Consider the following 12,123-nt stretch of genomic DNA (forward strand, 5'->3'; position numbering starts at 1 on the left):
ATAAATATTGGTCTCTGGTTTCACTCCTTTACTATAACATGCTGTATCCACGTTTAAGCTGAAAATCCCCCAGAAAAATCCACCACCATGGATTCTTGTTCATTGATATAATTGAATGAGCATGCAACTCAAAGTAGGTTGTCTAAAGTGCCACGGCCACCTGCTCAGGAAAGCTAAAGAGGATTTGTTAAATATGATATATTCTACACAACTAATCGCTTCTAAAAACCAGAGGGCAGAGCAACAAGAGAAGTTTTTAGACCAATGGACCACCCAACCTGTGTAGATCTGACAAGACACAATAAAGTGGCAATATAAGCACCTGAGATTGTGTGTAAACAAAAGAAAGGTGCAGAGCTCAGCACTTTAATTCTAACAGGTCTCTTTTAACATTGACATCAACTAAAGCTTAGATCTGAAGAGTTTATGGTACAGATGTTTGCGGAACATCATATCCCGAGTGAAGAGCCCTCGAGATGGCTCTGATAGTATTTGGAGTTGTCCTGCAACAACCGCCGATAAGAGAAGCTCCAGCTTCACGCCATACGCCAACATTAGATACAAAATCTTCATCTGAAACTCCGGTGGACACCTGCAAGAGTTAAGAAAGACATGATTAGAACATCTGGTTCTTGCTACCATATACCAGTGATGGTTACAATAATACATCAACGCAATTAATCAGCTGACTACAGAAGTCAAACCAGACACTGTAAGTCATTATATAGATCTTTTTAGATTAATTTTGATACAAACAACAGCAGCAGCAGCAGCAGCAGCAGAAAAAAACATTTCTCCCAAGAAAACTAGAAACAGTGATCATGAGGCCAGAGCACTTTAGTCTGCCAGCCTATTGTTTTCTTGCAAACACACTTACTCAGCCAGCCCCCTGAATGTCTAAGCAGCTTTTGAAAAACATTTAAATAGCATCAAAAGTGTAGAATAGGGCCAGCTGAAAAACAATTTTAGCTTAATAGTCTGGAAGGAGAAGCTAAAACTTGGATGGAGCCATTAAAGAGGGAGTCAAAGCCATTCACAGCAGGGGAGATCTCTCTATATGGAATGAATACTTAAAAATGTTTAAACCAAGCACATTATATGCTGCTAACAACTGCAATCATGTTTCTGTAAAATTTTAATGCTCCCATTTTGATGGGTCAGTCTACTTCCACACTAACTGCTCAAACCAAAATCTTTTAGCACATGAAGATTTAAGTATAACAAGCCACAACATATATTCTTATTTCAGTAGAGAGAATTGAATACTTTTTGATGGAATATTATTTCTGAGAGGTGGTGATTCACCCACCACCGCTTTAGATAGAGTATCAGTAATTTAAACATACAAGGCAACAAAGACAGACATTCTCTGCAAGAGCAGCACCAAATTCAGAATTCCTAAATTCTTTCGTAATGAACTTACCACCCATTCTTTTTTATCAGCATCATATCTCTCTCCACTGTTTGGATAGACTAAAATTGGCTTATCTGTAACCTGTACAGAGAAATCATATTTTGTCATCCAATGCACTGTAAAAATGCGGTACAGGATGCATTTGTATATAGCTTCAATTAGAATCTTTAAATAATACAGTCAAGGAAAGCACCCATAAAGACAACGTAGGTTATAATCAGGAATTGGATACACTAAGTTGGAATTATAATGTGACCAGAAAGTCCAGACAAGAAAGTAGGAATGAACAGGTATAGATGCATGTATATGTATTTAGGAATTTATCTGAGTATGCACTGAAGGATGCACGCATGCATGTGAGTATCCATGTAAAATTATGATTAAGGGAAAAGCCTCATCCATGGGGATCAGATGCCAATTACTAAAAGAACATTGTGAAAGCCATTGATTTTCATACGTATTTGTTTGAGTATCTCACTGATGCTCTTTCTTGCAAAAACTGAAAAAACAATATCAAATGAGATGTCTTAGGTGCATGGATCAATACAAGTCTACAAGCTAAGCATATAAGTATATGATTGAATTATTGGCAGGTGCCTTCATCAACATAGCAAAAGAGCTTTACTGCCCTTTCACAGCTCGATCACCATGAGAGTCATACAAATCAACCAACAATTAGCAGATTCCTTCCTAATACTAGTGTTCAATTTGAGATATAATACAGATTGTAGATTCATTACTGCATTTCAGAAAGAATCTTGCCTAGATTCTTTTGACTTTTCTTTTTCAATAGTTATAAATAATGCTTGAGTAAAAAGATGAAATGGATAGAAACAGAGAAAAGATGAAAAGAAAAGGAAAAGTTCTAGAGAGGAGATAAATGATGGAAAACATAAAAATACACTTCATTAAATTGACCAAGCATTTTGCACATCAAGTTAAAAGTAAGAAATCCAGAAGTGGCCAAATGATCCCAAGATGAAGTTGACAGGAATTCCATTTTGCTAAGTCAATCAAGGATAGGTCTTCTCGAAGCATGCAAGGCAATGCAAACATTTATATGTTCAACATATTGTCAAAAAGCAAAGGAGCATTTAGCATGGAAGAGAAAACTAAAAATAAACATTGATCTTGCAGAGAAAAATAAAATGGCTGTTCATACCTTCTGAATAGAAAGAATTAGCCCATGAATAAATCTTGGAGGAGTGCAGTTGATTCCAACAGCAACAACCCTTTTACATGAATTGGCGATAGAGGCACACTCAATTAATGAATCTCCACTTGCCACATTAATTCCATCCTTCGAGTTAAAAGAAAACCAAGCTGGAATCTTTATATTATTTTCCTCAAGAAGCTCAGCGTATGCCTGCAAAAGCACAGATCACAACTCATTTAACAATGACATGCTGAACCAAAATCTAGTGAAATTGTAACAAAAGAGTTTGCTGCAGATGATATGCACGAAACTTAGAAGAATCATTAGATTAATAGTAAAGCCTAGTTATAAAAATATAAATGAAATATCACAATGTAAATATAAATGAAATATCAGAGTAAGATGTTCACAAAGTAGACTGGAGCTTATATTTAGGTTGTTGGACCGAGCTCTTTGGCTCTGTTTTCTATGTTGGTTGTATCCTTTGCTAATTTTCTCAGTTAATTGGATTGGACTGTGTCTGATCTTCTCTCAAAAAAAGATGCTCTGAAAGTACTGAATATTTGGTAGAACACAACATAAGCCCTTGGTGCAGCACTTAAGAAACAATTTGCAGAAAGCAGCTGGGTGTAACCTGATCGAACTTAGCTTCCTTGCCACACATTTTGAAAAATTAAATATTATCAACATAATAGTAGAGCCTAATATGGTAACAATGACATGTCAAAAAGTTTATATGACATATCAGTTTAAAATACTAATATTCAGTTGATGGCATGCATTTTAAACATGTGTAAGCCTTAGTGCAAAATGATTTGCGGAAAGCAGCTGGGCATAACCCATTTTTTTAAAAAATAAAAAAAGAAAAGACAAACAAATAAAGCTTATCAACTAGAATTTACCTGAGCTTCTATTTTATTTGGGATTGTTTCAAAGGCGATCAGATCAGCACCCGAATCTGCAAGCACCTGAAGTCTTCTCCTATGAAAATCTTTCAAAGTTTCAAGGGTAACTGCTTCACCATAGTCTCCACTACAAACATTAAATTATTCACATAAGAAAAGTCAACATTTCTCAGAGCGCATGCCAACACTAATAAAGTGACAATAGATAGCTCGGACGTCCCACCTATATTCAGAACCATCTGCCAAAAATGCTCCATAGCTTCCTATGGAGGCTGCCACCAAAACAGGATGTTGCTTGTACGTAGTTTCGTTGTCTTCAACATTATGAGAATGTTTAGAATACTCCTTCTGGAATACATCACGTGCTTCACAAGCAGTTTCAACACTTTTACGCAATAAATCTTCGCTTTCTTCCCTAGAAATACCTTTGGATTGAAATCCCTGAATGGTAGCCTGCACCAATTGAAATGATCACAATTAGAAGTGCACATGAGATGACGTTATCAACAAAAGAAAAAAAGGAATTAAAAAAAAAAAAAGCAAGCACACCTGATAGGATGCTGTGATCAAAACATTTGCACCTGCTTCAAGGTAGTCTAAATGGACCTGGTTTCATTAGGATGCAAAGGAATGGTGCATAAGAGAACAATGTGCTAATTTCTCAGGAAAATAATAAAGAGAAGGAAGGCAAATAATGACACCAGGGGTTTTTCTATAAAACATGCATTACAATGGTGTTACTTTTTAGAAGTTCAAGGGCAAAAAATGAAGAAAGAAAAGAATGGGCAGCCCGCAGCAGGCAGTCTCGATTTTAGGGTGTAAATATCCTGCTAAAGCATGCAGTTTTGGCATTATATCTCGTCATGACCCATGGAACAAAGTAATATCTAATAATACCCATTTTTCTCTTTCACGGAAAAACCAACCTATCGACTGCAACCTTCCTTTCTTCCTTCAAGCAGGTCCAGCCCGAGCCTTAGGCGACCGAGGCGGTCGCCTAGGCCTTCGGGAGAGCTGCTCCAGCATAGGCTCGTAGGCATCCAGGCTCCAGCATGGCCATGGCAGCATCCAAGCGGCAGGCACGGCCACCGGGGTTACGGCTTACAGCCTATGGCTACAGAACAAGACGTCCTAGCCATCCCCATATGGACATAGCCCGTCTTCTCCAAGCGGACCAGGCTCCAGCGTAGCCCATCTTCTCCATCCGACCATCCGCCGTAAACCAGTAACCCAGATAACCAGTAAACCGCCGGGCTCACCCGTCTTCTTCAGCTCTTCTTCTTCGGTTCTTGTCTTCTTGAGTTCTTCCTTCTTGTTCGGTGGTTCTTGAGTTCCTCCGTCCTCGGTAGTCGCCTAGTTGGTAGTCGGTCCTCCTTAGTTTAGTTCTTCCGAGTTTCATCGGCGTCCTTCACTCGTTTGGCCATTCGCCGTCCTCGGTAACTCGGTTCTCACAGTCTCACTTTGCCCGTTTGCCCCTGGCCCACTCGCCGTCCTCCCCGTCGGGCCGACACTCCGCACTCGGCCGAAGAGAGTGATGAGGGATCAAGGAGGCGGCATTGCCGGCATGACAGCGTGACTGCATCTCTTCTCCAGTTCTCCTTCTCGGCCCTCCGCCCTCTCCAAGTGAGCTTCCGACTTCGGTTTTTTTTTTTTTTTTTATCTTCAGACTTCAGTCTTCCGATTGGCAATTTGGCATTTGGCGAATGGCAAATGATTTTCGGAGCCAACCAAAGGGCAACTGGGCAAGGGGCTAGCCCCTAGGGACTTCAGATTTCTTTTTTTTTTTTTTGTTAGATTATGCTATTTGTTTGAAAACCTTGTTTACCTCTTAAAAATGCTACTATGTGTTTACCTTCTAGTGGCTATGGTTATCATTTTACATTTTAACCATTTTGTTCTTACTCTTACATCATTGTATGCATTCTTTGTTTTTCTTTTTGTGTGTGTGTTGATTAGGTGGGGGAGAGGTGGGGAGGGGGTGTTGGATGCATTCTCTGCTAATTGAAGGCGCATATTTTCATATTCTTGATTTTTTCCTAGTTCGATTGTCTATATTTCGATCTCTTCAGTGATTAAAGTTTGCTGCCAGAGCCTATATCATGTTTCTAAAAGAGCAAATACTCTTTTCATATGCAAGACCTCCTGGGACAAATTTCTAGAGGATAATGATGTAAGGCTACCGACTGCTGGAAATTAATCTGCTTGACATAGATGGTTTTGTAAAGTTAATCTTGTATTAATAGTTCCCATAAGGATCAAGTCATCAAGAAACTCTACATTTGGTAATATGTGCCTGCAGTTAAGAGGCATTTCTTTTTTGTACTCCATTCAAGCAAAAAATTTGGTTCTCTTCTCCTGTGGTTGTATATAACCATATCAGCACTTTAAACCCTGCATTTAAATGACCACACACCTGTATGGTAGTGCTCAAAGCCTCAAAGGCTGCGCTTGGTTCAAGAATAAGATAAATGAAAATAATAAAAATGATGTTTATGTGAATCGTGATATCATGTGTTTGAAATTTTTTGTTCAATCTTATTCTTTGAATAATTCTTGATTAATAAGTTTTACCATCAAAGTACATAGTAAGTATAAAAGATACTTTAATGCTAAGAAATAGTTTAGAACAGCTTTTTTGGAATAGTTATGGCCATCGTAAGCAATTTTGACTATAGTTCTTAGTTATGCTGTCTTTTGAACTGCTATTTGGTAGATAGAAAAATTAGGCATGATTTTCTGCATATTTTATTGTCTATTGCTTTGGGTATAACTTTATGCTTATTCTTAAAAATTGACAGTAGTTTTTCATGTCTAGAGTCCCCATTAAAATTAACAGTAGCTCCGGCACCACTTCTCGCCGTCGAGTTCGACACCGCTTGTCAGGACTTGAGTTTGTCGTCGAGTCCGGCACCGCTTTTGTTGACATTTCAGATTTTATCATTTTTAACTCTCTTATACTTTGGTTTTTTTGTAGTGATTGTCTTAATTATTTTGTTTGATAATATTATTTTTAGATTTAAATGTCTAATAGAAAATTTGAATGTGGGTATGAAAATCAAAAAGAAAAGAAAAATCGAAGAACTCATTCAATCTCAAAAAGGAGCTCTAGATAGATTTGTTGTCATAAATAAATAAAACAATACATCAAGTTCAACTCAGAACGAAATAAAGTTTGAAGATGACATAAAAAGAATAAAACAAATGAGATTGAGAACCAGATTCATAGTAGTATTCAAAAATCTACTGAAACAATCTCTAGTGAAGAACACAATGAGAATTAGATGGAGATAGGATAAACAAAGATAGTGTAGAGTTTAATGAAACTAGTTATATTTCTATAAAAATATATGATCCTGGCCAATGAAAAAATATTGATACAAAATTGAGAGATCTATTAGTGAAAAGAGGTCCAATTAGAGATTATGATCTTAATTTTCCTAGGGATGAAAATAATAGATACTTTTCTACTATACATTACATTCGTAAATTACCTCATGATGAAAAATATGATAGAAAATGGTTAGTGTATTCGAAGGATTTGGATAGGGTATATTATGTTTGTTGTAAATTATTTGATTCAACGCATAGCACGAGTTACTTAGTCAATGAAGGAACTAGGGATTGAAAAAATCTAGGTATTAAGCTCAAAAGTCATGAAACAACTAATGAACATATTACTAGCATGAATAAGTGGATTGATTTAGAAGTGAGATTGTTGAAAAACAAAACAATTGACAAAAGTCTCCAAGAACAAATAAACCAAGAGAAGGATTATTGGAAAAAAGTACTATTTATTGCTGTTGTGAAAAATCTTGCAAAAAATAATTAGCATTTCGGAGAAAGAATGAAACGATCTACCAAAGCAATGATAAAATTTTTTTAAGTTTTATTGAAATGATTGCAGAATTTGATCCAGTAATGCAAAAACATGTTTGACGCATTCAACATGGTGAAATTCACAATCATTATTTAGGTCATAAGATTCAAAATAAATTGATTCAAATGTTAGCATCTAAAATTAAAATCATAATAATTAAAAAGATTAAAGAAGTAAAATATTTTTTTGTAATACTTGATTGCACTCCTGATGCAAGCCATCAAGAACAAAGGACCCTAGTTTTAAGATGTATAGATACTTCAACAAATCAAATAAAAGTAGAAGAATATTTTTTAGAATTTTTAGAAGTAGATAATATCTCTAGAAAAGGTCTTTTTAGTGAACTTATAAATATGCTAGAAAAACATAAACTTGAGATTAATGATATAAGAGGATAAGGGTATGACAACAAGTCTAATATTAAAAAAAAACATCAAGGTGTACAAAGAAGATTATTGAATATAAATTTTAAGGCGTTTTACATACTATGTGGATGTCATAACTTAAATTTAGTATTATGTGATACTGCTAACTCATGTTCTAAGGCTATATCTTTTTTTGGAGTGATACAACAAATTTATACCTTATTTTTTTCTTCTACAAAACGATGAAAATTTTTACAAGATAATGTATCCACATTGACACTTAAACCCTTGTCACAGACACGTTGGAAAAGTCGTCTTGAAAGTGTTAAAGCAATTAAAAACCAAGCTCTTAAAATAAGAAATGCCTTAGTTCAATTAGCGAAAACTAATGAAGATCCTAAAACAAAGAATGAAGCTACATGTTTAGCTACATATAAGATTGAGAATTTTGAATTCTTATTGGGCATGAATATTTGGTATGATATATTGTTTGCTGTTAACTCAGCTAGTAAGAACTTACAATTTAAAAACATGCATATTGATGTTGCTATAAATCAATTAAAAGATCTTTTTTCTTATTTAAAAAGTTATAGAAAAAATGGATTCATGTCTCCTTTGGTTTCATCTAAAGAATCTGCAAATGAAATGAAAATAGCACCTACATTTTGTGAAAAACGTGTGATCCGTAGAAAAAATAATTTGATAAAAATAGTGATGATGAAATAGAAAGATTAGCCGAAGAATCTTTTAGAATTGATTACTTTTTATATATAGTAGATCAAGCTATTTCTTCAATTCAAAATAGGTTTGAACAATTCACCATATATGAAAATGTTTTTGATTTTTTGTTTAATTTTAGAAAGTTAAAATCTTTGAATAAAGAGGATCTAAAAAAATATTGTCTTAATCTTGAAAATTTTTAAAAGCATAGTGAATATTTTGATATTGATGGTCTTGATTTATTTTCAGAGTTAAAAGTTTTAAAATAAGTTTTACAAACATAAACTAGTACCCCTATTGATACTTTAAGCTTTATTAAAAAAAACAGATTTTTTTCCAAATATATGCATTGCTTACAGGATATTGTTAACAATACCTATAACAGTTGCTTCTACTGAAAGAAGTTTTTCAAAATTAAAATTGATAAAATCTTATTTACGGTCAACTATGTCACAAGAAAGATTAAATGAGTTAGCTATCTTATTGATTGAAAATAGTATTTTAATAAATCTTGAGTACAAAAGTTTGATTAGTAATTTTGCATCTCAAAAAGCTAGACGAATTATTTTTAAATAAAATTTTAAAATATTTTACACTTATTAATTTTATTTTTATTTTTTAAAAAAGGTCCTTCCTTGGTGAGTTCGCCTAAGGCCTCCAAATGTATTGGGCCGCCCCAGCCTTCAGGTCACTAGAAACCAAAACACACCCTCACCAGAAATTCTATAAAGAAACAATAAATCAAAATACCACCTAATGTTAGGAGAGGAAAAAAAATACCTTGTACACGAGTTTTAATGTAACAAAAGAATCATATAAAATCTTTATTCAAGTATACAGTCGGGTGCAGGAGAAATTGAAACGGGGCAAACTTTAGGAGATAAAAAGGGGCAAAGATCTTTCTTTTCATTAGTTTCTAACTTTAGTTGAATTCTTTTGGTTTATTTAAGGTTAATCTTGAACTCCTCCCAGCCTGAGTTTGAACTTGATTCCGAATATCTATCCCCATAAAATCCCACTAAATGAGCATAAATTGAACATGAAAACGCAAGAAGGGAAAACAAGTGTCTCTTAGAAAGCAAAAATATTGGGGTACTACCATTAGAACCCAGAAAGATCGGAACTTTAAGTTACTGCAAAGGAGTAGAAGAGAAAAAGAAGAGAAATTTACCTTTCTGATGAGATGGGGGGAGCTGATGAGGCACTTGGCGCTCCAGAGGGGGTCATTGAGATCAGCGCCGTTGGCTTCGAGCTCCGTCGCCAGCCCCCCGTCGAGCACGGCGCACCCCCCGGCCTCCCGCAGGAATTCTCGCATCAGCGCCGATGGATCCGTGGTCCCGGATCCCATGTCTCAGGAAGAAGAGAAACAGAGAGAGAGAGAGGGAGAGAGTGAAGAGGGAAGAAACCGAAGAAGAAGGAGAGGAATGGAGCGGGGAAGGCGGTGCCCCATCACATAGCGGGGTAGTTCTAAATACACCCCCCCTATTGCTCAGGACACCCCCCAAAAATTAAAAAAAAAAAAACCCAAACTAACCTTTAGTGTAATTACCATATTGCCCTTGAAATTTTCTCAGTACCGTTCGGCACTGGATCGCCGAACAAAATGCTTCTGTTCGGCTGAACGGTGCCGAACAGAAGGCTTCTGTTCGGCGATCCAGTGCCGAACAGAAGGCTTCTGTTCGGCAACCCTCAACCGAACAGAATCCTTCTGTTCGGCGGAGGGGAGGGGAGGAGGGGTAGGAGGGTGGGGAGGAGGCGGCGGAGGGGGGAGGGGTAGTTGGAGGAGGGGGAGGTGGAGGAGGAGGAGGAGGAGGGGGAGGTGGAGGAGAAGGGGGTGGAGGAGGAGGCAAAGAAGGGGGAGAAGGCGGAGGGGGATGCAGAGTAAGAGGGGATGGGGATGGGGGGCGGAGGTAGAGGGGTGGAGGAGTAGGAGGAGGGAGGAGGGAGGAGGAGGAGGAGGCAGAGGCGGGGCGGAGGAGGAGGGGAGAGGGATGAGGGGGAGGCAGAGGTGGGCGGGAAGAGGGGGAGGGGGAGGAGGAGGATGAGGAGGGGGGAGGAGGAGGAGGCAGAGGCGAGGCGGAGGAGGAGGGGAGAGGGATGAGGGGGAGGCAGAGGTGGGCGGGAAGAGGGGGAGGGGGAGGAGGAGGATGAGGAGGGGGGAGGCAGAGGCGGGGGTGGGGAGGTGGGGGGTGGGGAGGGTGGGGGTAATTTAGGAATTTTTAATTTTTTAGGAGTGTCCTTAGCAAATGGGGGGGGGTGTAGAGAGTATTTAATTTTTTTTTAATTTTTGGGGGGTGTCCTGAGCAATAGGGGGGGTGTATTTAGAACTACCCTCACATAGCGCGACGAGTGGAGGTGTGATTCCCAAAATGCCCCTGGTTGGATATGCGAACGTGGATGGGGACACATGGCGATAGACAGCAGCAAGCGTTAAAAGTACCTTTACTGAAATAATAATAAACTTTATGTACAGATTTTCTGACGATCTAGGATCCTCACTGAGGATTTTTTTTTAAAGATCTAGGATCCTCACTGGGGATTTTTTTCTTAAAAAAAAATCCAAATTCCAATCTCCAATCACCGTATCATAGTTAATAACTGAATAGAATAGAGATAATACAAGATATATACCTAAACAATTTAGAAATAGAGTGGAATTAAAGTTTATTAGCATAGTCCATTCAATGTATTTAGATCTCTAAAAAGTGGCAATGTCTTCCAATTTCAGCATAAGCTTATTTTGTTTGGCATGTATTAGAAATCTCACATGAGGTGCATTTTAGGATGTTCCGTGAAGAGAGTAAAATTTTACTCATAATATAATTAGAGGTACAAATACGTTAGTTCGGGCTGGAACATAAGTGGCCTCAATCTAATTCGAAAAATCAGTCCAATAAATAATCAAATTAGATCGATTTGGACCTATAGCTATAATTTTGCTCCAATAAATTATATTAAATAATATAAAATTAATTTTTAAATTTTAATTTTAAGTTTATTTGTCTTGACTTTTGATCCTGCCACAAGATGGCTTCAAATATCCTCTAGTTTTCAGGAATTTTGCATTATAACAATATTTTTTTGAGTCCAAGGCTGATACGTTGACGTGACGTGCAGACAAACGTACCTTGTTGAGGTAGACGGCAGGTTTCATGTCAGAAGGGATGGAGGTGAGGTGATTGGATCGCATTCTTGGCCTGGCTATTGAAAGGATAAGCATATCCATAGTTTAGTCATAGCTTTTTCTTGTTGTCTAATCCGCAGCGAAGAAGAAGCGGAATATATTAGACTATGTTCTGTCTGCCATGTTTGTGGAGGATCTGTCCCACCCAAACTTCACAAGGATAGGGATGAATAAAATTGTTTGCAATTATTTTTTTTTTGGGTACACAACTTGTTTGCCTTTACTACCCAAAGAACAACAGGAAATTGCAATGAACTTGTCCTTCAGGTAGAAAATGACATTTCCACTAGCATGGAATATATTAGACTATATTCTGTCTGCCATTAGCATGGAATATGGTGTCATCAAAAATTTTGAAGTAATTCATTGCAATATTTCTCTTATAAAGTTCTTCGATGCAATATTTATCCTAAAGATAGAACATATGTTCCTTCTAACATAAGAAATTTTAGAGGAAGCAACCTTTTCTATTTTCTAAAGCTATTATTGCCTTGCATCCAAA

General features: G+C 37.1%; 1 protein-coding gene across 1 annotated transcript; it reads right to left on the minus strand.

Moving 5' to 3' along the window:
• Window positions 1-235: 235 nt before the first annotated feature.
• Window positions 236-9,863, minus strand: LOC103711353 (homocysteine S-methyltransferase 2-like). Its single transcript, XM_008797463.3, has 7 exons — window positions 9,609-9,863; window positions 4,025-4,081; window positions 3,699-3,928; window positions 3,473-3,602; window positions 2,577-2,780; window positions 1,424-1,495; window positions 236-592 (listed from the first exon to the last, which is right to left on the minus strand). The coding sequence occupies exons 1-7, from the start codon at window positions 9,783-9,785 to the stop codon at window positions 425-427; spliced, it is 1,038 nt and encodes a 345-aa protein (XP_008795685.2). The 5' UTR covers window positions 9,786-9,863; the 3' UTR covers window positions 236-424.
• Between the last annotated feature and the right edge of the window lie 2,260 nt (window positions 9,864-12,123).

This window comes from Phoenix dactylifera, chromosome 4 (assembly GCF_009389715.1).
Source record: "Phoenix dactylifera cultivar Barhee BC4 chromosome 4, palm_55x_up_171113_PBpolish2nd_filt_p, whole genome shotgun sequence".
NCBI lineage: Eukaryota > Viridiplantae > Streptophyta > Magnoliopsida > Arecales > Arecaceae > Phoenix > Phoenix dactylifera.

Bases quoted from the DNA above. Each gene is read 5' to 3' on its own strand.
- LOC103711353 (XM_008797463.3), bottom strand. From the start codon at position 9,785: ATGGGATCCGGGACCACGGATCCATCGGCGCTGATGCGAGAATTCCTG. The intron at 1,496-2,576 runs GTATGAACAGCC...TTCTCTGTACAG, and splicing joins TAATTCTTTCTATTCAGAAG to GTTACAGATAAGCCAATTTT. The intron at 593-1,423 runs GTAAGTTCATTA...TAACTCTTGCAG, and splicing joins CTGATAAAAAAGAATGGGTG to GTGTCCACCGGAGTTTCAGA.